A 25250-nucleotide genomic window follows, 5' to 3' on the forward strand; every position below is an offset into this window, starting at 1 on the left:
AGTCTGTAGCGTCTTATAGTCCGTAAAATACAGTAATTAATTTTATTTTTAGTTTAGGTATAAAGGCCAATTTTAATTATTATTTTTAAATTTAACTATCAGTTTTAATTTAATTAACTGGCTACCTAGTACTAATAAATATGAAATATTAATATTATAATATATTTTATTGGGTTGTTCGGAAAGTAATTTGGTTTTTTTATTACTAGAGAAATTAGATGTATTTTTATCAGCCAATTTGATTTTAAACCACATTTTCATTATATAATTTGACAGTTGACATTTTAAGGCTTATTTGTAAGAAATTTTGTTTGATTCTGTACAATTGTTTTTTTTTTTTTTTTTCGGTGACCCATCGAATATGGAAAATCGAAAGCATCATTTTCGGTACATTTTGCTTTTTTATAACTAAAAAATCAAAATGCTGTTCAAACAAGAAAAAAATTGTGTTACATGTTTGGAAAAGATGTGTTGAGAGAAAGACAGTGCCAAAACTGGTTTACAAAATTGCGTTCTGGCAATTTTAATATCAAAGATACACCGCATTCTGGATGGCCATTTGAAGCCAATGAAAACAAAATAAAGGTACTGATTGAAGCAACCTGCCGTATAACAACACGAGATTATATCTGTTAAATTGAACCGTTTATTATTAGTTAAAATGAATTGGTTTTGTTTCAAAGCTCGATATATGGGTTCCACATGTTATTAAAGGGAGATGCTCTCTATGGTGGAAATTTAAAGAAATTTTTTTTTGAGCTTTTACCAGACAATTTAACAATTGATTCGAAAGTGTACTGCCATCCAGTAAACAAATTGAGTAATATCATCAAACAGAAAAGGCCAGAATTGATCAACAAAGTGTTTTACCATGATAATGCCAAATTTCACACAAGTTTGGTAACTGGTCAGAAACTGTTACAGCTTAGATGGGATGTGCTATCACACCAACCATATTTGCCAGATCCGGAACACTCTATTACTTGTTCCAGTCTATACAAATTTTTTTTTAACTGTAAGACATTTACTTGAAATGACAAAATCAAAAATCACTTGGATCAGTTTTTTGTAAACAATGATCAAAACTTTTATGAATGTGAAATCATGCTACTACCAGAAACAATGACAACAGGTATTTGACCAAAATGGTCAATATATAATTCAATAAAATATTTATTTATTATAAGAATATTGCATTTATTTTTCTATGGAAAAAACGAAATTACTTTCCGAACAACCCAATATATTATATTAATAAAGTTTTGTCATTTAATTTAACTTAAGCATATTTAAATATGAATTCTTGAATGTCATTTGTATTACGTGAGTGTCAATTAGGGTGATTTTTATTAATTAATTTGATTTAAATTCAACTGTGGTGTGTGAGAAAAATGGAAATAGTATCGAAAAGTGAACAGAATAGTATCTTTCTCACATGTGTATTGAATGTAATTTAAATAGCATCATCATCAATGATTCGTTATGGCAGGGATGGGCAATTCGCGGCCCTCGGGCCGCATGCAGCTCGCAGTAATATTTTTTGCGGCCCGCATGGCATAAAATATGAATAAATATATCAATTTCCCAGCTTAATGAGATATTCGATAAAAATTCAAACGTTATTTTCTACAACTTATATTTGTGAAAAGCTTTTTCGCAATGAATTTAGTAAAAATTAAAACAAGAAACCGGCTAACAGACACATCGAAACTAATTTAAAACTAGCACTGACTGATATTTAACCAAATATTTTTGATATATTACGTTTAGATCGGTGCCAGAAGCTATATTAAGTATACCTATGCTAATTTATAATTATATATGAATAAAGAATTGTGATTTACCGACGGTTCCTCCCTCTTTTCTTTTGTGTGTGGCCCACATCAGTTCAAAAGTTTTGAAATGCAACCGTTACGTAGAAAAAGGTTGCCCATCCCTGCGTTATGTGATGCAAGGCAAGCTCGGTGCCACTAACTTCTGAATCGGTAGTCTTGTCGTCAATTGATCGGGCTGTTGACCTTTTTTAACACAAAGTATAGGGAGTTCACCATCTATGGATGGTTCTTGCCAAGTAGCTTGATTGGAAACAGAGTTATCGTACAGCAACTAGGGCAAATATGGCATTCAAAATTTTGTTCATAAAAAAGGGTGTTTGTAACCCTAGGTTTGACTGTACTCTGATATGAGGATTCAATAGACATGAAACTGAAAAGACCATTGATTTAAGCAATCTATTGTACACATCTAAAGTGATGATTTTCGTGTTTCCATCAACAATCAGTTTATTTGAACAATGTCAGAATATGACTAAGTTCTGATCATTACTAAAGTATTTTTGTTACTATTCTATTTTGTTATTCTTACTAAAGCATTTTTTTCTGATTTTAAATGCTTAGTCAATAATGTTTTTCCAATGAGTATTAGCCCTTCACCTATATAAATCTAAAAATAAGAAATAGCCTTATAACTGTTAATTTTTTGTGGATTATCATGTGTTAACAATACAAAAATACAACAAATGATTATATATTACTTTCATGTTGACTGAAAGAATACTTTTTCTGTAAATCAGATAACATAGCATATAGCCTCATAGATATTTTATCATTTCATATGCATTGCAAATTGAAAGAACTAATTTATTATACATTAGCAGCAATTAGAAGTTTCATTAAAACAGCATTTGTGCAAATTTTCATAATTATAGTAGTTATAGAAATTTAGAATTCTCAAGCATCTAGAGGTAGCTATTACAATAATCATTTTCTCTCTCTTGAATCAAATATCTATTGAAACAAAAATTCAATATTTATTTTTATCCTTTTAATAATCTTACATACAAGACACATTCTATGTGTAGATTATTTTCCATATTAGCATTTCAAACTTATTATTGCAAAAGTACCAAATTAATCTATAAATATTGTCATCCAGACTTACAATTAGGAAAATTAAGAGACTGGAAATGACTTTTGGTTTAAAAAATCTGAATGAAAAACACGCCACTTTCGTGGTTTATTTAGCATTCAAAAAATGATATTAAAGATGACATTGCCATTGTTAATAGAAGGTTGATATCATCAAACACATTTTCTTAAAAATTTTTTGTTTACCTAAATTGTCTAGAGGTGAGAGTCTATCTCACCTCTAGACAACACTATCTCTTGTTAATTTTAATAATTATAATATATTTTAAATTTAGAAGCAGCAGCAAGTGTTGTCAGCTTGAGAGATTAATCCCTGTGCATAGTGTGTTTTCCTCTACAAGGGAATTTTAGAGATTTTCTTAGAAAACAGCCAAAAATGAAGGAATGCTTAAAATACTTTTTTTTTTAATCTGTGTAGATAGAAATGCAACTCTGAAGAACTAGAGTTTGGCTAATAATGACAATATGGCATGAGTACATAACTTTACTCAATGTTGGCTTCTGAATTTGTAATGAGAGGGATTTTTTAAGTGCATGAGACTTTTTACATACGTGAAAAGAATTTTTGTTTCTGAAAACCTAACAACAGTAAGCGGAAGTTGCGGTTTTTGAATCCTGCTCAGGGTCGAGTATTTTCTTCCAGAAAATTCTAGTCCGTTAGTCCGATAATTCTGCAGATCATTTGGCTTTAAAATTATTTTTGATTGTAGACTTTTTTGAACTATCCTCACTTCCTAGTTCAAAAAAGTGAGTACAAGTGAGAAAAGTGAGTGACTCCGAAGCCTGTTACAATAAAATACGTTTAGTCCAACACAAGCAGCCATCTGGCAAATTGTATGATGAGACAAAAACAGTGACATAGTTAGCATAGATAAAAGAAGCTGACTGAACTAGCTGGAATTCTAGCAGTGGGAGGAGTCTAGAGTACTTAGAAACAAGTTCAACATTACAGTATAACTAGACTTAGCAAGAACTCTGTGTTACTGAGCACGGCTCTGGCCAATCCATGATCCTCAGCTTGTTGACAATGCTTGCACTATGTTCAATTAAATATCCAGAAGTGTAATGTTTGTTTCACACAATTAAAATAGGTATGTCACTATTATCATTGATAATTTCAGTAAACTGTCGACATATGAAAACACGATAACCCTGTGCATAAACTTTTAAATATAATTTGCTACCAGATGAATGTTACTTGTAGTGATCCACTTTGCGAAGTATCCTCTTAGCCAGAGCAAAGTGTTTCTGGCAGGGAATAGTATATAAAGAGCATGTGAGGAATGGAAGAGGAATGGCATTTGACATGTTGCCAAGTTAGTAATTTTTTACTAAATCCAGTAGATTGAGATGTTTATTCCCCTTCTCTGTAACTGATGCCCACAAATGAGTAGTGAATTGTCAAAGCAGCCCACGAAACAACTTGGGTTGATCAAACCTTGTTAGGCCTATTTATGAAATCATTAATAAAACATTATTTTACTTATACTATTTGAAGTATGTTTATTTCAGATTTATTAATTTATTTTGAAATCAGTATTTACATGTCTCGAAGCATTAAAAAAATAAACTGTTTGTGATCATGATAGATGTCCCAGTATAGCCAAATTAGTGAAATCAGCATTGACTCTCTTTCATGGCAATGCTGGGAATGGAGATTTTCAGTTTCGTGCCGGACACTTCCTCCTGATAGAGTGTCAATGTGGGAAAGAGTGCTTAAACCAGAAGAAAGTGAAATACATGCAACAGGCCAAGTTTTGTTAAAAGCAGCAAATAAAAAAACACTGGAGAAGGCCGTTAACAGCAAGAACATTAAAGAAGTATGGGCATCATAATACTTGTTAGTGTTAAGTGTTCAAAATCAAGAGGAACCAAAAAAGAAGGAAGCTGAAAACATCCAGAATAATCAGAATGAAAGAACATCATTTTTCATTACTGATTATTTACAGATGTCAAAGACTTTTTAAGTATTCATGGTTTACTGGAAATACAGTAGCTTCTTGTTATATCGCGTTTGTCGGGAAACAAAGAAAGATGGCGGCATAACCGAGTACTGAAAATTCTGGGCCTATACTAAAGAAATTATAAATGCTATGCAATCTCTATCCTCTAATCTTTTATCAGAACAATAATTTTAAAAAATAAACATGGAACATATAATAGAACCATCAAAACTTATAAATTACAGAGAATAAAAATTCTCTAAAAAGCAAAATAAAGTTACTACTGTATAAAAACTTTCAGTTCAGAATTAAAGAAATCTTTTCCTCACAAATTACTCAGTGAATTCAAAATTTCACACCTTTATGTGAAATTTTGAATTCACAGAAACTTGTAAATGAGGAGATGGTTACTTAAAACTAACAAATAAACAATATTTAATATCAAAAGGAAACAAATGACTATTCATATGTCCACCTGTTTTGCATATTTAGATATTGACCAATTTATTGTTTCACCTTCAGTGGTAGTTTCAAAGACAGTGATAGAAATAAAATACTGTATTTCGTTGCAAATAGAAATTCAATGGCAATTGGTAATTTAAAATTTATTGACGCGAGTGCTTTTAAAATTTGGAGGATCAAAAAAGTGTGATATATCCAAATCCGCGATATAACAAAGTGGCTACTGTATTACAGTATATATAGAAATTTTTAAAATGTATTTAACCATAACAAAATAAAAAGAATAACTTTTACTGCTATTTTGCTGAGTTTTCCTTCCATGTTTTCACTTTGTTTTGTCACTATTGCACTCACTTCTTCTGTATTTCAACTTGCTTTTATCACTTTTTCAGAGGGAAAATGGCACTTTGAGGCCTCTTATAACAATCACAAAGTTATTCTCTCATTCTAAATCATTAATTCATTCTAAAATGACTTTAAAATGTAAAATTATCATACGTTGGTATAACAGATTCCGAATGCACTTTAACGGAAGATAATGGTCCATTACAGTTAATAATTGCTTCATTAATTTCAGCACGATCTGATGCAGCTTCCATTTGTTTTGGGAGTTCTTATTTCCTTAAATCATGCCCAAATTCTTTTAGATGCTTCTGTTCTATTCTTTACAAATTATTTTTGTTTTATGTCTATTATACTGCTTTATCAAATATCTATTGAAACAAAAATTCAATATTTATTTTTATCCTTTTAATAATCTTACATACAAGACACATTCTATGTGTAGATTATTTTCCATATTAGCATTTCAAACTTATTATTGCAAAAGTACCAAATTAATCTATAAATATTGTCATCCAGACTTACAATTAGGAAAATTAAGAGACTGGAAATGACGTTTGGTTTAAAAAATCAGCAATTTTATTTGAAAACGTCAAAGTTCTTTATCCTTATTTACAATAAAGTTTTCTATTTAGTATTTTCATCTTGTTTAAGTAACAAGAAGTTAGAAAAACAATAATAATGCCGTGTAATGTGTGACAGCTTTATTTCCAAGCTTTTTGTATATACAATAACTTTTCTTTTAATGCTGCATTACATTATTATCTTTAAAGCATTATAAATAAAATACTATTTCAAAGTTTAACATTTGAAGTTTATTTACATATTTTACTGTAATATTTACAAAGAAAACAATTATTTTCATTTGTTAGATATTTCATCATGCATAATACAATTATGAAAGTAAAATAAGGTCTAGGCTTATTTAGAACTATAATAAGCAAAGTAAAATCTAAATAAATTGAGGAACATGGGCTTATATTAAGTAAGTGGAGAAAGACTTGCTACCCAAAATTGGAATAACTTTTGCATATAGAAAATTTTGATTCAAAATAATTAACATGCCATAAAATAAAATAATCAACCATTCCAACTTCAGCAAAAATTCTTTAATCCTAAGAACGTTTTCAAACGCATTAAGCGTCCATCTTCAGTTACATCTTTAAATTAAATATGAAATTCGAACTAATATTAAATTCGAACAAATATTACATAAATTAACGGTACGATTACAATAAATAAATAAATACATAAAAATAAAAAATAAAAATAAAATAAAATAAAATAAACAGGATTATCGTAATTTACAAAATTATGTCAATATTTCATCAACAAATAAAAATAAAACAAAAAATAAAAACGAAACTAAAAAACAACGTGCGGTTTAAACCAATCACGGATTATCGCTATATTTCTTTACAAATGCCTTCATCCGTCATTAAAGATTTAAAACAATATCAGCTCTAGGATTTATCGTACTTCTATGTTTAGCCCAAATCATCGCACAAAGATTTCCAAGCTGTGGAAAGCCCATCAGCGTCCCTATAATTAATGCATTGCGTACTTCTCTGCGCTCTGTGGATCTCCAATTTTATGCTGCAATCTTTGGCTTCGAGACAAAACTTATATACAGGGGCGAGGAGTACCGATGGGTAGCCCTATGTCTTATATACTCTGCGAATTGGTACTCCGCAAGCTAGAAAGCAGTATTTTCCCGATAGTAGGAGATGATATCTTATTATACGTGAGATACGTGGACGACATCTTTATCGTGTGGAAGGACAATCGCAACATCAAAAAGTTTATAGATTTAATGAATCAAAACCCCTATGGTTTAACTCTAGAGTTAGATCAGCAAAGTTATAATAGTGTTAATTTCTTGGATCTCACTATAACATGTGTAGGAGGGGAAATCTGCACGAATGTCTATCGGAAACCGATATCAGTCCCAATCGTTATCCCTAGGAACTCTGCAGACCCGGGGCATATCAAGATGGCAGTATTTCGCTCGTGGATACAGAGAGCGCACACACACTGCACCAATGTTTTAGATACAATTAAAGAGCTACAATACATCCGAACAACGGCTTTGCAACATGGCTACAGAACAGAAAAAATAGATGCTCTCATCAAGAAACACCATAACCGAACGAGTGGGAGGAGTAGAAACCAACCAAGAGAGAAAGTGATCCTCGATTACATTCCTTTTCTTAAGCCGTTAGTTAAAAGGATTTCCAAGAGTAGGAATTTGCAGGTTATTTATCGACGTAATCCGACCATATACAAGCTTTTAAGGAATGATAAGATGAAGTATGAGCGTAACTCACTAACAGGAATTTATTCGATACCATTAAGGGATCATAGGTTCGATTCTAAATTAGTATATATAGGGGCAACTTTGAGAAATTTAAAAAAGAGGATTAATGAACACAAGCGATCGGTGGAAAAATCAGTTGATAGTACCGTCCTGGCCAGTTATGCTAAGCAGCAAGGCATCACGGTCTTTTGGGACCAAGCCTCTATCATCAGGGCTACTAGATCGAGACACGCAATAAAATTTTTCGAAAAATTGGAGATCCACAGAGCGCAGAGAAGTACGCAATGCATTAATTATAGGGACGCTGATGGGCTTTCCACAGCTTGGAAATTTTTGTGCGATGATTTGGGCTAAACATAGAAGTACGATAAATCCTAGAGCTGATATTGTTTTAAATCTTTAATGACGGATGAAGGCATTTGTAAAGAAATATAGCGATAATCCGTGATTGGTTTAAACCGCACGTTGTTTTTTAGTTTCGTTTTTATTTTTTGTTTTATTTTTATTTTATTTTTATTTGTTGATGAAATATTGACATAATTTTGTAAATTACGATAATCCTGTTTATTTTATTTTATTTTATTTTTTATTTTTTATGTATTTATTTATTTATTGTAATCGTACCGTTAATTTATGTAATATTTGTTCGAATTTAATATTAGTTCGAATTTCATATTTAATTTAAAGATGTAACTGAAGATGGACGCTTAATGCGTTTGAAAACGTTCTTAGGATTAAAGAATTTTTGCTGAAGTTGGAATGGTTGATTATTTTATTTTATATTGTCTCTTCAGTAAGGAAATATAGTTTTATTTAATTAACATGCCTGTTTTATATTTTCTAAATCACCAAGAAGTACTATCATATAATGTCTATTTGCATGACATTACAGAATGATATTGGAAAATAACCATAAAATATTGAAAGTAGGAAAAATTTATTAGTGGTGGTGATAAAATTATAAATAATATAATAAGTGTTTACTGGAAATATTTAAAACCTCTGCTTTCTAGTAATAATTTCTTATAATAGGTAGATAGAAGACAGCACCACATGATTAACATTGGCATAAAATTACACAGTGAATGACACTTGGAAACATAAATATATATATGATTATAAAACATATATATTATTATATAATACATACAAAATCTTATTTGTTTGCTCACAGTATTTCTGATTGTTGTTTAGATCAGGGATCTTCGAAGGTTTTTGACTGTTGATTCCTTCAGAGATTCATCGACCTTCTATTGATCTTCCTCTTTTATTTTTGCTAATACTATTAATAAAAGTTAAAATGGCCAGCCAGTATAAATTTTTTACATTTTTTATAGAAATGATCTACTTAGTGTGCAAATTTACAAATTTCCTACATTGTCATATACATAACCTATTGAACAAATAATTTTTAATGAACCATTTACCTCCAAAAATATCATATTGATCACTTTGGAGACTCTTATTTTAGAATATTGCTGATTCTAAGATGGATCTTTATTTTGTACAAGTAAAATTGAGTAAATTAGATTAAGGAAATATGATATCTGACTAAGTCAAACAGTCTGGTTGCTGTACATACATAAGATATACTATCAGATAAATTGTAAAAGGGCCTTTGTAAATAGTATGAGTGTACAGTACATAGTATGGTTTTAGATGCCATTAGCTAGTTTTAGCTTTCTTAGTTCCTATAAGCTGGAGAAAGTTAAAAATAACAACTGGTTTTAATTTTATGGTTGTCAAATTTTTTAGAAAGATTGAAAAGAATAGAAAAAAAACTTGAACCCTATAGTTTTGTAAACTATAACTTTTTTAGGCTGTATTTTATTCTAATAATATCAAGGCTTTCTTACAGATTTTGATATCATACATAACTACTTTTCAAACAAAAGTAATATACAGAGATTCCTAACAGAGATACTGCTAAATGAAATAAAAACTTGACAATTATAATGACTGTCAAAATTTTATATTAATTATAGTTATTACATCATCAAATGATAATTTACAATACAATAATTTTAATTGTACTTGATCGCATATAGAGTATATATGAGAGTTGTACTTGAAAATAAACAATAATAATAATTTTTTGGTGCCTCTGTAGTAGGGTCTTGGATCTTCCAAAATTTGAGAATCATTGCTTTAACTGAAAATTATCCTTAGAGTTGACTTTTTCAGTTAAAGCATTTAATGTTTTTACTTTAGGATATCAATATATAGATTTGCATTAATAGTATGTCATAAATGAGTCATACATAAGCTAAATTTATTTAATGATTATTGAAATTGGTCTTTCATTTTTGTTGAATTTAATATAAATAAGTGTGAAGTTTGTTTTATTTAAATAATAATGAAACACTGTCTAAAGTTTAAAGTTGTCATATAATTTTATCACGTAAGAAATTGAAAATTGCAAAATGTAATTATTAATAAAAAGTATGAAAATATCAATAATCTTAAAAAGTTATTAATTTTTATTTTAATTATATATTAATAATTTATTATAGAACAAATATGGAAATTAATGAAAACAATCTAAAGACCTTGGCAAATTATCTTCAAGAGACTTTGTCTCCAAATGTTGAAGTTCGAAGGCCAGGTAAGTGTTTAAGAATAGTTTTGACTATTATAATTTTCTGGTTCTAATAATTTAATTTAGAATAAAATAAACATTCAAACTATATTTTTAAAATATTCAAATAAACTTAATGCATTTCTGTTTTAATTTAACAGTACAGTGGAACCCTGTTTATCTTTCTTTCTTTTTTCTTTATTTGTTGTGTTCATCTGGAGATTCCAGCCACTGAGGCTATTTTCTCCAAAGTGCTGCCGCCTGGTGGTTAGAGAAAGCGGCCCATTTGCCTTATGTATTCTTCCAAGGCTGAAATATGTTGTTTTGCCGGTATGTCGGCTGATGGCCAGTAGATCGAGGTTAACGTCCGAGTGAGAGCCGGATTCATGGATATAGTCTTACAGAGGGTTTGTCTGGGTTTGTCATAGCTTGGGCAGTGCAGCCAATAGTGGTGGGATGTTTCATCTGCTCCGCACTTAGGACATGCCGGCGAGTTGCTAAGGCGGCGTGAGTAAAGGAAGGTCTTTAGTGGGGCCGTGTCTGTGCAGAAACGGGCTAATAGCTTTCCATATAGCGAGAGGAGGCATGGTGGTATGGCCACTTAGAGAATGGGCGGAGGTGGTCTCGCCCTTTCCTTCGCAGGGTTGGTGTCCACGCGTCTGTGAGGTTCCGAATCGTGGCTTGTCGAATGGTCCGGGTAATGTCATCCGGTTGTAATGGGTGCCGTATTGTTTCTATTGGGGGCCAGAGCATGCAGCCTTGTCTGCCTCTTCGTTTGCTGGAATTCTCGCGTGGCCCGGGTCCATACAATCGGGAAGGATGCGATCGTTCCTGCCATTTCTATGATTAGTGGTTGGGACGAATAGGTTGCCGTCGCCATTGCTTGAAGAACAGAGCGGCTGTCCGAGAGGAGAACGGTCAATCGTTGTGAGACTTGACAAATGTGGAGAGCCCTCTGGATGGCTAGAGCCTCTGCACTGAAAACACTACAGCCGTTGTCAATTTGCCATGTCTCCTTGATTCCCCGGGTCGGGATGACCACCCCGGCCGTTGTTTTAACCTCTTGGCGTATGAATTAATTCGAACTCTATATAAAAATCAATAAAAAATACTTAAAACTGAAAAAAACGAAAGAAATGTGTTAATTTTAAAGTAAAAGCTTCAAAGTACAATTTCCTTTTTCTCGCCTTAGCGCGAAACTTGACACCGATGAGTCATTGTTTACACAGCTGGATGACCTTGAGAACAGCTGGTGTTGTCTTTCGCGGGACATTCCTCATGAAACTCTCGGGAGGAGAAGGGTAAAAAGTAGGGTGAATACTAGATGGCGGTATATTTCTAAATATTTTTTTAAAATTACGATTTTAATTGAAATTTCCGACCCCCCCCCCGACTTAATTAAACGTATATATAATAAAATCTATTAATTAAAAAAATTAAAAAACTATTGGATGTTGTTTTTGACATCAGAAAATAGCTTTAAATAACTTTACAGAAGTAAAATCGGCGCACTAGAACTTTAGAAGGATGAATGAAGTTTTATAAAAAAAATCCCATAAAAAAACAATTAAGCGTTAATCGCGCGTCATGAAAGGTTAATTAAAATCGCAATAAAATTTTTTCAGCGCGGGTAAAAATTTTTCAAAAAATTTGGAGACAGAAAACATTCCAAAGATGCAAAAAAAAAAAAAAAAAAAATTTCCGGGCCAAAAGTACCGTTTTGTTTGTAACGCTATGAAACTTGCCCGAGTTAACTCAGGTCCGGACGCCAAGTGGTTAACAGGTGTTTTAGACGCGTCCACTCCGATGAGCTCCCAGTCTTCCCAGCGGGTGGTGACCTCCTCTTGAAAGCAGGCATTGATGATTACTGGTAGGCTGGGCGTCGCTGTCGAGAAAGTGTTTAGATGAATAAGCGAGTGCAGCCCTGTTGCATCTGGAGGGGAGTGATTTTGACGATAGACCTTTGATAAAGGTAGGCCAGTCTGTTGAGCTAAGGAGAGGGCTCTCGTTATGTATGGCTCCTGATATGTCCACCAGTGGTAGTAAGCCAAACTGTCTGCTGTCTTGTAAAGCTTGTACAGCGGGCTATACGGGCCGCACGCGAGGTGAGTGGCAACGTGTGACATGGCCTGTATGCGTAACCTTGTCTTATAGGGAATATACCCTGTTTCAGCGTACAAAGACAGTTTGGGGGTTGTCAGTGGGACCCCCAAGGCAGTACAGAGGGCTGCATGGAGTGTCTGGCGCACCAAACTTGGCCATTGGGCTCAGGGTCGTGTAGCATAACCTGAGGAGGTCTCCTGTCTGGGCTCCATTCTGTCGAGTTGCAAAGTATTTGAGATACGCGCCTGCTCGTGCTAACTTTGTCTTCAAGTAGATCTTGTGGGTCATCCAAGTCAAGGAGGGTGTGAAGTGGAGACCTAAGATGCGGAGGGAGCTCTTCTGTGGAATTTGCCCCGTCTGAAGGGACAGCGAGACTGGCGGGCGACGGTGTTTCGGCAAGCAGTCCAGTATTGCACTTTTTGAGGCTGATAACATTAGGCTCCAGGCGGAGGCCCACTGCTCCAGATGGACTAAAGCCCTTTGGGTGCAAGCAATGGCCTGTGTGTGTTGTGTGCTTGAGGCGATGATGAAGAGGTTGTCAGCGTATACTATTGCCATGATGTTGTCTGGGAGCACTTCCCATAAGTCACTCATGTAGCAAGTGAATGGAAAGGGTGCCAAAATGCTGCCTTGTGGGACCCTGTGGAAGAAGGGGTGAGGTGCTGATGTGACGCCACGCCAGCAGACCTGGAAGGTTTGCTGTAGGAGAAAGGAATGTAGCCATTTGAGCGAGCGGCCCCTGACGCCGATGTTCGATAGCTTCGCCAGTAGGCCATTCTGATTCACCGAGTCATATGCGCCTTCCAGGTCCAAGGCGACTAAGATTGTCCAATGTCATCTTGCTCTGGTGATAGTGATGTGGTGATGAATTGCTCAGTATCTCCTCGACTCCTCTGTATGGGAGGAAGCCGAAGTGGTTGGGGTGGATGATGTTTTTGTTGGTGAGCTGCATGAGGAGCCTTTGTAGTAAGAGTCACTCAAAGGTTTTAGCAACCTGCGACGTTAACAAAATGGGGCGGTATGACGAGCAGCTTGTTGCTGGATGGTTGGGTTCGGCAATCGGAATCATGGTGGCTGTCTTCCAATCTCTGGGGCACGTCCCGGTTTGCCATATCTCGTTAAAGTGTTGTAAGAGGAGGTGTAAGAGGAGGGAGGTATTTCAGGGCCTGGGCCTGTCCAGTCCCGGCGTGTTTGTTCTGAGATGTCTCAGTGCCCATTGTAATTCAGCTGTACTGAAGGGTGGTCTGTTGTCCTGCAGTTCATTTGGCTCGGCTTTGGGAGTGGTGCATAGGCCCCGGTGGGTCGCAGCTTGCCAAAAAATTTTGCGAGGGCCTCTGCCTGGTGGATCGGGTTTGTCAAGACGTGAAGATTGTGGAGAATAAAGTGGGAGTTAGTTGGGCTGAGCGGGGTGCGCAGACGCCGGAAAATCTTGTAGAGGGTGTTCTGAGTGAAGGGGGCGGCACAGATTCTTCCCCACCACTCTCGGCGAGCCTGGCGAACCGTGCGACAAAGGATGGCGCCGAGCTTCTTATATGTTGCCCACCACAGGAGGGACGCCTGCTGCTAGGCTTTCCGAAAAGCTCTTCGTTTCTTCGCCTGTAGCTGGAGACAGTATTGAGTCCACCATGGAGAAAACGTAGGCGGGCTTACTTGCTGGGTAATCGTATGGGTTTTCTCCACCGCTCGGATCTGATGGATGAAATCCTGGTAGTTCAGAGGGGTTTGACCAGTTTTATTGAAGATAATCAGTGTACTGACGCCAGTCCGTGCTGTGGAGTAGTCTAGTCGGGCTGGGTGGACCTGGGGCGCCTGGAGGGAGCACCATTAGAAGGACCGGTGCGTGATCGCTCGTGAGGGTATCGGTCTCATGGGACCAAGTGGCCGATCCCATCAGGTCCGGGGTGCAAAACGTGATGTCAATCGCGGATGCCCCATCTGGTCTGAAGTGCATTGGGGCTCCTGTGTTCCAGCAGCTTAGATCTGCTGTTAGTTACCACGAAAACAAGATGCGTCCTGTCATGTTCAGGAAGCGGCATTCATTGTCCCAATATCTGTTTATCTGGTTCAGATAATCTGTAAAATTTGTTAACAACATAAATAACAGTTTAGATCTACCATACATTACATTTTGTTTATTGTACTGTACATTATATATACTTTTACAACAATATTAACAGTATAAATCAAAAGACATATCTACATACAGTATCAGTTTGTTGTTTTCTATCAGCTGATATAGTACACACACATAAGTTTCCTGATCATTTGTGTGGGGTAGAACTTCTCTTTGACCTTTTTCAAAGCCAACTGGTAATTAGGTTTAGCACTCCATAGGGAAATCAAAGGATTAGTTTTAACCAAAGTAATTGTGATATACTGTATTGTATTTATTTTTGTTATTAGATCCTTGGTTATAAAGTCATGTGTTCAAAATTGGTATTGAGCCAAGAGAAAACAGTATTCTTACAGCTGCAACATTATACTCAGGCAAAAATGTACTACTTACAAGTTAGTTTTTTGATTTTTTCATGTATATATGTTTTCTATATGTCTATCTTTCTTCTTCTGGATAAACCAGAGATAGTCCACAATATTGTATTCTGCTTGCATCTATTGACAATGTCCCATATTATTACATTACATTGGTGCCTTGTACTTCAAATTTAATTTATTTCAGGAGGCTGTTTGAGCTATGAATCATTCAAAGTCCAAAGCAATTTTTCCCATTAGAAATAATGGAAAGCAAATTAATCTATTTCCAGACCTTAAGCAATACCCATTTTGATTTACTTAAAACAGCAAATACACATAATTTAAGATAAAAATAACACAGTTAAATGCACTAATAAAAATTAAAACATGAAAACATTCTCTTGCTAGAAAATGGCTGTTGCAATCAGACCATAAAAGGCAACACATGAGGATGCAAGATTTCCTGAATGTATTACTGTGCCATCAATGTCTCTTGCGCCACTACTAGAGATAATTGACTGTCATATGAGATGGTTTCCCAGACTAACACTCTAGTATCTTGCTCAACAGTAAAGACAGGATTGAAGTGTACTTGCCAGAGGTTCTCCACATGCTAACACAGTGATGGTTTGTTCCCAAACAAACTGGGATTTGTTTCTAAAGACACTGCCAATTTATATCATTCTTCTCTATGACAAAACCACTGCAATCAAAGCCAATGATATTAGGGTGGTAATGGTAGGATGTGTAGTAGTCATCATGCATGCAAATTTGCATCTGTTATGTGCCAGTGTTAAGGGAAGAGACTGGATTCTATAGGAAGGCTTCCACCTTCTTTGGATAGTGGACAAGAACACTATTGCAGTTGTTTGTGCTTGTCTCATGATCAGGTGATGATCTCTCTTGGTGATTAGTCTGAGTCATCCAAAGTCTGGCCACTATTTGTGTGCCACATTTGTCTGACATGTCCACTGCCCAACACTATCTTACAGTCAAGTCAGAATGACCTACGGCCCGCCAGTGGCCAAACTGTCTTTGTACTCTGAACACTGGGAGTTTGGTCGTGGGTTTGCGCCTCACTCGAACGGGCTGGCCACGTGGAGTTTTCCGGGTTTTTTCCAAGATTGTAATGCTTAAATAGGAGCCAGTTTTCCTTAAAAGACCTCCTGGAAGGCATCCCCCTAGGCAGATCGACCAAGTGTTGCATTGCCATTACTTAACAAACAAACAGAATGACCTACATATTGGGCAATTTGATGAATTGCCCATTCTTCATCCCTCAGTTCTGATGATGTGGCATTTGTCATACTCCATCAGCTGTGTAATGTCTTTGGCTGTGTTATATAGGTATGTCTGGCAATCTAAGACTCAAACAACAAGTAGACTGAAAATTCTTATGGCATTACCTGGGGACACTGTCAACTGGGCTACTGCTAACTGGGTGCCAGACATCTGGGTAACAAAATAAGAGATCAATAATAGACGAAAACAAAATTTTTTTTACTGTTTTATTTATTAAAATAACCATTCTTTTCTATTGATCTATTTTTTAGTAAATTTAAATTTCATCTTTTTAAGAAACAAGTTAAATGAGTTAAAAGAACATTTTTTAAATTAACATATTTATACATGTTACATACATTATTTATTTATTTTTTCAAGTAAACAGAAAAAGTCTCAAAAGACAATTGCTATCTACTCCCAAAATTAACAAAAAACGAGACAAAGTACATAGAAAGAAAGAAAACAATTACATAAAATTAAAAATACATTACATTAAATACAATATACATTAAAACAAAAAAGTATTGAAACTGTGTCTTCTTTTATCTGTTTTTACTGTCACGACTAGGTGCATAGACAGACACTGAGCATTACTGACATTAATCTTTATTTGGGAATATCCTGTTGGCCGAGATGCATTTCAGGCATAAGCCTCTCTTCTGTTGGCATTACTTCTGGGATAGCTTATAAGGTAGTGTTAACTTTTATACATCTTGTTTAAAATTACTTATTTTCAGTTAAAAATGTTTTACTCTTTAACTGTAAATAAGTAATTTTAAACAAGATATATACAAGTTAACACCACCTTACAAGCTATCCCAGAAGTAATGCCAACAGAAGAGAGGCTTATGCCTGAAACGCATCTCGGCCAACAGGATATTCCCAAATAAAGATTGATGTCAGTAATGCCCAGTATCTGTCTATGCACCTAGTCGTGACAGTAAAAACAAAATGAAATTTATTAGCAAAAACAAACATTCTAAATGGTCTTCCAAATCAAACAAAATGAGGAGGAGACGATATTTGCCATTTAAGTGTGGAGTAATATATCAGAGTGGTTAAACAAAGCAAAGCTAAAAGAAATTCATAATTTCTTTCTGTTGAAGATTATTTGAAAAAGTAGAAAATATTTTTGGTGCCAAAAGAGTAAAAAACAAGCCAAATTTGGTCAAAGTAACCAAACCTGGCATCACCGTATGCACTCCTCAATATGCAAACTAGCGTTTGTATGGGACTGCATCCATTTAAAGAGATGGACTTCCTTAAACTTTAACCCTATTTACAGTAGAATTGTTTGAATTACTTTACAATCAGAGATCAAACCTGTCTTTGTTTACTACAATGAAAAAAATCTATTCTACTCAAAATAGAACATTTATTATGGTACTAATTTTTATTGTTTACGTAAAAACTGTAAAAAGCAACCGTAACTGGAAGTGGGGTTATTTTTTGAGGATTGTGGAGTCAATTTACAGTTGTTTAGCAAATTCTGGTAAAACTTTTGTTTGCTTTATTGCATGAAAATTAACATTATGACAATGGCATTTTGCTGGGGCAATGGCAAAATTTGCTTTAATATGAGAGTTCACTTTATCGGTATTTGCAAATCCACTGTATTTTGTAGAGGTATCCATGAATGATTTAAAATCTTTCAGAAATTCAAAATTTAATAAAATAAGTCATCATATGTTATTGTTTACTTTATAATTATTATCAATTTGTGATTTCACTATTACAAAAATACATTTTGCTGTCTCAACTGTTATAAAGAATTTAAATTATCAATTTATGTTTGCTGTCTTAATTTTAATAGTTCTGTGTAGTTCTAAAGTAATCTAGAGTATCTAGAGTAAGAAATTTGTAAGATAATAGATTTTTTAATAGATTAAGTTATAATTATATTTTTATATAATAAAAATTTAACAGAAAATTGTTTCTTGTATGAATTGTTTTGAAACATTTTATAAAATTATTTTTATTTTAATTAATAGCCGAAAAATTCCTTGAATCAGTGGAAATAAATCAAAATTATCCAGTATTATTATTGCATTTAGTTGATAAGAGTGACTGTGATATGACAATTAGAATTGCTGGTTCAATTGTTTTCAAGAATTATGTAAAGAGAAATTGGAGAATAGTAAGTTTATTATCAAATGTTTTAAATTATGATTTTAAATGTAATTAATACATTGAGTATATATTTTTTTCAGATTGAAGATTGCTCTAATAAAATTCACGAAAGTGATAGAAATGCTATTAAAAATCTTATTGTGGGTTTAATGCTACGTAGTCCAGAACAAATTCAACGACAGGTTAGAAAATTCTTTAACTTATATAATAAAAGTAACAAATGAACTATTTTTAATCAACTCTCTTAAAAAATGATAAAGTTGAAAATAATATTTCATTTAAAAGTTCATTCAATATTAAATTTCTGTTAAGGATTATTTTTTATTGAAAAACACTTAATGTAAAAACATATTGTTGATGTAAGTATATGTAAACTTTTATATATACAACCCCAACAAAAAAAACCTTACACTGTATGTTATTTTAATAGATTTCTAGATTATCCTTCAATAATATTAAACAGAAAAATTTTGTACACTTATAGTTATTTTATATTAGTAAACTTTTGTTATAACTGAAGATTTTACATCACGTTGATACATAATGTGAGATCGAGGGAGGTAGGAGGAAGTCGTGCTTCCCTTTCCGGCGGCTCACTTGTCAAGGATGGCTGTTACGTTGACGGCACGTTACAGGTTACGCAAGTGGATGAGGAGGAAGGATGGGGTCGACGATAAGGCAAAAGCGATATTCGAGACAGAGAAGACACCATTTAACAATTAAAACAAGATTTATTAATATTAACAAGGACACAAATATAAAATCTGACTAAATTCTCTAATTTTGCGTAGGGTTCGAGAGAGAGCTCACAGTTTCAGTTCATACCTCATTATTAGTTCCTTATAGAGTTAGCACTCGGTTATCCACGAAGGTGGAGAGTAGTATCCGAAATAGGCACAGTTATATAAAGTCGCGACTGAGCGCGGGGACGTTAGGACAGTAGGTCCGAGCGATGACGACTTGCGATGGCGTTTGTCCGGCAGATGATAAGAGACTCCCCTGAGGTGGGGAAAGGAGTGGCTTTTATAGCTTTTGGCTGGGAAAATCAGTCACACGATCGGGGTCATAGGTGTTCCCGGGACCAAAAATATATGACGAGTTCGGACGTTAACTGTAAACTTAGGTTGCAAGACGATCTGGATACAGTTTAACTCCTTATTCACCGAATTTTCCCCGTAAAATTTAAATTAATGATTAAGAATAATTAAAAATAATTAAAAAATAATAAAACGAAAAAAAAACGAAAGAAATGTGTTAATTTTGAAGAAAAAGCTTCAAAGTACAATTTCCTTTTTCTCGCCTATCCGCGAAATCTGACACTGATGAGTCATTGTTTACACAGCTGGATGACCTTGAGAACAGCTGGTGTCGTCTTTCGCGGGACATTCTCATGAAACTCTCGGGAGGAGAAGGGTAAAAAGTAGGGTGAATACTAGATGGTGGTATATTTCTAAATATTTTTTTTTAATTACGATTTTAATTGATATTTCCGACCCCCCCGACTTAATTAAACGTAATTATAAAAAAATCTATTAATTAAAAAAATTAAAAAACTATTGGATGTTGTTTTTGACATCAGAAAATAGCTTTAAATAACTTTACCGAAGTAAAATCGACGCACTAGAAGTTTAGAAGGATGAATGAAGTTCCAGAAAAAAATCCCATAAAAAAACAATTAAGCGTTAATTACGGTCATTAAAGGTTAATTAAAATCGCAATAAAATTTTTTCGCGCGGGTAAAAATTTTTCAAAAAATTTGGAGACTTAGAAAACATTCCAAAGATCAAAAAATTTTTTTCCGGGTCCCAAAGTACCGTTTTTTTGTAAAGCTATAAAATTTTGCCCGAGTTATCTCGGGTTTGGACGTCTATGCACGCATGTCGTTAAGGTAAGACAAAGATTGTTGACAGTTATATGGCCGGGGACGCATATTTTCTCGTCCAGGCCGTTTTTAGGCAGGATGTTTATATCCAGGACCGTTTTTAGCAGGATGTTTTTAGTAAGAAAATTCTCAAGTTAATAAAGGGAATGATTATTAAAAATTGTTACGTTTTTATGAATTTAGGGAATTTCCGGATCTCACAATAATAAAGTTATGAGCAGTAGAAAAAAAGCATGGGCAGAAAATGCAATTCAACAAAAAAAGCTTGGATAGAGCCATTTCTGACAAATAATAACTCGGACAATACATTAAATGACCTGTTTCGAACTATGTAAATGAGTTGATGTGATATTTACATATTTTTCCTTATTAACATTATTGAGGTGTATTTGTTTAATGAAAATGGCACCTGATAAGGCTGTATATGTTGATGTACATGAAGTAATTATCAAACTCTCTAGACAGGACAAATCCTTAAGAAAAATTGGAAAGGAATCAAAAGTTGCTATTTCACATTATTGGGTGTTGTTTCAAAATATTGAGAAGCTGGTAAAATTCATCCAGAAAAATCAACGAAATAAGAGATACACAATAGTTCTAAAATATGTCTTTCCTGAATTATTGCAGAAAATTTACAAGATAAAAGAGAATATGCAATAGGAAAAATATTAATATATAAAATAAAATATGGCTGGAATAGAATTAGAAATATTTGACAATTGTAAACATTTCAAAACATTTTGGCAAACATTAGCAAATATAAAAGAAATGTCTTTAGAGAAGTAAAGTTTAGTAATAATTTACTAAAAAGCAAAGAAGTAAAATGAACAAGTGGTAAATTGTTAAAATTATTTTTAAAATCATTATAAACATTTATCAGGGAAAACATGACAGTGTCTTTTAGATGATTTGAACAATTTGGGATAAATTCCCAGAATATCCTGGGATCCAATTCAAATCAATTTACAATGGAAATAAAATAATTTTTATAAGAAATTTCACATTTTGTAAATTATTGATATTTATTGGAATAAAATATTTTGTAAATTACATTGACATAGGTTAAAATATTGGGGGTTGCCAGTGGATTTTACAGTTGCCATTGTTTTGCATCAAGATTCTGAGTTTCTTTAGAGTTTGATGAAATCATATTTTGGAGATAACATCTATCTTTTTAATGCCCAACTGTCATATTCCAAAAATGATCAATGCGAGGAAACAAGTAGTTGGAATCTAGTTTCTAATTAACTTTAGACCACATGGGGAGGAGATTTTACTGACTATTTCTTGGAAAGTGAACAGTAATTAAATTGATATAACTGAATGAGATACCAAACTGTACTGAGTAAGTCAAAATGAAAGTCTTTTGGAAAAAAAGCTAGGTTGAAAAAATAATTATTTCTGATAGAGAAAGAAACATGTTGCTTTAAATTGAAAAAATAATACATGCCACAAATAATGAGGGATGATAAACTAATATATTACAATAATAATAATATATTATCATTATAATAATGATGATAATATATTGTTATTTGTGCACAGACCCTAATAGGAAATGGATAAAAAGATGCTAAAATTGATTTTACCACCTTGTTAGTAATTAGTAAAAGAACAAGATCAATGAATTATTATCTCTAAGGAAGAAATATGAATTTTTTGATTAAAAAAAATATATTAAATGTTTTACTGAACTTCAGTTATGAAGTAAATTAATATTTTCAGAATTGTATTTACTATTGTAATCTTCAATTACAAGATAAATGTTAAGAATTAGAATATAATTTGTAACACAATAATAATTAATTAACAAGAATTTGTTATTGGCATGTTTTTTTTCTAATTGAAAATTATTATTGGATTTTTTATAAGAAATATCTGAATTGAATTGTTAAATGGATTCATTTAGAATAATAATATGCACGCATTTGATATATTTTTAATTTGAGTGAATTTGACAATAAAAATAATTTTTATACTGAAAATTATTGTAGTTGAGTGATGCAGTCAGTATAATTGGCAGAGAGGATTTTCCTCAGAAGTGGCCTAACTTACTTCCAGAAATGATTAATCATTTTCAAACAGGTGATTTTCACATCATAAATGGAGTTCTTCAAACAGCTCATTCACTTTTTAAAAGGTAATTATTTGTTTATAATGTAAGAATCAGTAAGAAAAAATCTTTATTTTTATTATAAATTTTGAAGAAGCCAAACAAGATTAATGTGTGTACATAAAAATGTATGTGTGCATGTATGTAGGAATATATATATATATATTCCTACATACTTTTAAACTCTCTTGTAATTTTTTTAAACTCTGTTCTGTGGGCATTAAAAGGGCCTTTTTGGCAAGCCTATTATGGTTCTGCCAGAACCATAATGGGGCAGTTGCTTAGTGAAAGACAGGATCCAACATAACTGGATGAACTAACCCTGAAAAATTCCTGGGGTTCTTTGGTGTGTGGATTCAATTCAAGTTACACAGAGCAGTAGGTTGTCATTCTAATCCCTTTAGCAACTCTGCCATCCAGTTGTCTGTTCTTGGGTGTGTGTGTGTTGTTAATGAAAATAATATAAACTATGATGACAGTTATCAAATATAAAAATAAAACAAAAATTATAAATTTTTAAATTGGAAGTCTTATTTTTATTTATAAATGTTTTCTTTGCTGTCAGAAGAAACATTTTTAATTCAGGTGTTTGAATATTTGTGTTGTCAGGGTGACAAAATTTGTATGGATGTGACATTTTAATTATCATAATAATATGCAGATGTTCCAATCTAAAACTTTTGAAAATCTTTTCACCTGACAATGAAAAAGAGCAACACTGAAAATATTTGTGGATAAAAAATAAGAATTTTGATTTAATAAGGTACAGATTTTTTTTCATTATTTTAGTTAAATAAGAAGTTGACTATTTGATAAGTGATTTAACCAATAACAATTATTATTGGTAATTATGTCGTTGAATAAAACATCTTTCTAAAAACAATAATTGGTAACTTTCACTAAGGTCTCAATAATAAGTGGTTAAAAATGATGTTTTGTGAGGTTAATGATAATTCTTGCATCTATCCATCCTAGTCTTTCTCAGAAAGTCTATCTTGTTTATATCTTCCTTTGGAAAAGTAAGTTTGGAAAAATAATACCTTCACCATCCATCTAACTAGTTTTTTGTAGTTAAATGGATGGTGATGTAATGACCAATATATAGTCAGTTTGATTTAAAAATTTTATAGATGAAAATGAATTATGGAAAATATTGAATAAAATTCCTTTACTTCTTTTTATTATTGAATTTTGGATTGACTGGATATTAATTTGTGTGTTTTGAATGAGAAAAACTAAAAACTAATTTGATATTCTTAATCAATTTTGTTACAATTCTTAAAAATGAAATTAAAAAAGCAAATATATAACAATGCTGTTTAACTTTTTAGTTTATAAAAATAAGAATGAACACTTGTTTATTTTTATTTTAGATATCGTTATGAATTTAAATCAGAAATTTTATGGTTAGAAATTAAACACGTTTTGGATAATTTTGCTCATCCTTTAACAACGTTATTTGAGGTAAGATAAATTTAAGTATAAAGTTTTACTATAAACTTTAAGTTATTTGTAAGGTTCAAACTTTATAGAAATATTTTTATTTTAAAGTTTGTGTGTTTTTATAATTTCATTATAACATCTATTTATTAAAGTTTAAATTTTCTTATATGGCATTGCAATGAGTAATGAGTTTTAACTGTTTTATTGTCCAAATGTGAACAGAAGTATATGTAATATGCTTTACATCAAGAAACAAAATTCTGTACATTTCTTACGGCTGCTTTTTCTTTAAATAAATTTTCTTTCTTTATTTGAATTTAGGAATCTGAATTATTAAGTATGATAATTAGCTCGTGTTACATGTACTGGTACAGTAAACTAAATAATTTTGTATGTGGAAATGAAGTTTAGGTTAGAGATGAATAGTCTAAATGTTAATTTGTCTCTCCAGTATTTAGAGATTGTGGGTTCAAATTCTTGCCTAAATTGTTAAATTCTTACAAAATTATTTAATCAAAATTCATAATTAATTTTTAATTATTACTATTTAGATAAGTTAGTTTCATCAATGTCTACTTTCAGACCAAATTTTGGGACTAGTTAAAAATTAAGTATATTTTATTGTGAAATGATCTTTCTCTTTTTTGTTAGTTGTTATATATAAATGAGTTTATGTTTGCTATATAATTGATTAGTATATCGTAATATGATTATTACTGTTTAATGATAAACATTTAAGTCAATTGAGTGAATAAAATTCATAAACTTTAAAAAATTTACAAAAACATTTGAGATAAGCTGGGGGCTATAGGAGGGTGCCCTATTAACCATTTAATCGGCATGGATTGTTGGAACCTGACCTTGGTTTTGTCGGATGGCTAAAACTTGATAGGAGGGCAAATATTGAGTGGGGAGCACATTGATAAGTCGACAGGTGTCCAGGTTCCTGAATAGACAAGAGACAGGATTTTAACAGATAACAAAAATAAAGGTTTAATAAACTTCTGTCTCTAAGATACATGGGATACATATGGCTAGATACATTCGGGTTACAGAAAGCTAGATGTGACTAAATGTGGTTAAAATGCAATTACAAAGTATGTTATTTACAACAGGGCTAATCTATAACAGGTATACCAATTTCCATAGAGAGAGTTTGCAGACTGCTAACAGTTACCGCTATGCATTGATGGAGAGCTATGTGCGATGATCAATTCTGTATGGAAGTTCCAGAGCCATTAAATGTCTTCCAAC

At 32.8% G+C, this 25250-nt stretch overlaps 1 protein-coding gene across 1 annotated transcript in view; it reads left to right on the forward strand.

Annotated features, from left to right (window-relative positions):
* Cse1 (chromosome segregation 1) overlaps positions 1-25250 on the forward strand; it is a 63151-nt gene that overhangs the window by 16666 nt on the left and 21235 nt on the right. The window contains exons 2-6 of the mRNA XM_067265054.1: positions 10505-10596; positions 18420-18565; positions 18639-18740; positions 22435-22580; positions 23927-24017. Of these exons, the coding sequence (XP_067121155.1) occupies positions 10512-10596; positions 18420-18565; positions 18639-18740; positions 22435-22580; positions 23927-24017 (570 nt within the window). The 5' untranslated portion in view covers positions 10505-10511. The remainder of the gene's footprint in view (positions 1-10504; positions 10597-18419; positions 18566-18638; positions 18741-22434; positions 22581-23926; positions 24018-25250) is intronic.

The sequence above is a fragment of the Centruroides vittatus genome, unplaced genomic scaffold (genome assembly GCF_030686945.1).
Source record: "Centruroides vittatus isolate TY-2023 unplaced genomic scaffold, ASM3068694v2 contig_1049, whole genome shotgun sequence".
NCBI lineage: Eukaryota > Metazoa > Arthropoda > Arachnida > Scorpiones > Buthidae > Centruroides > Centruroides vittatus.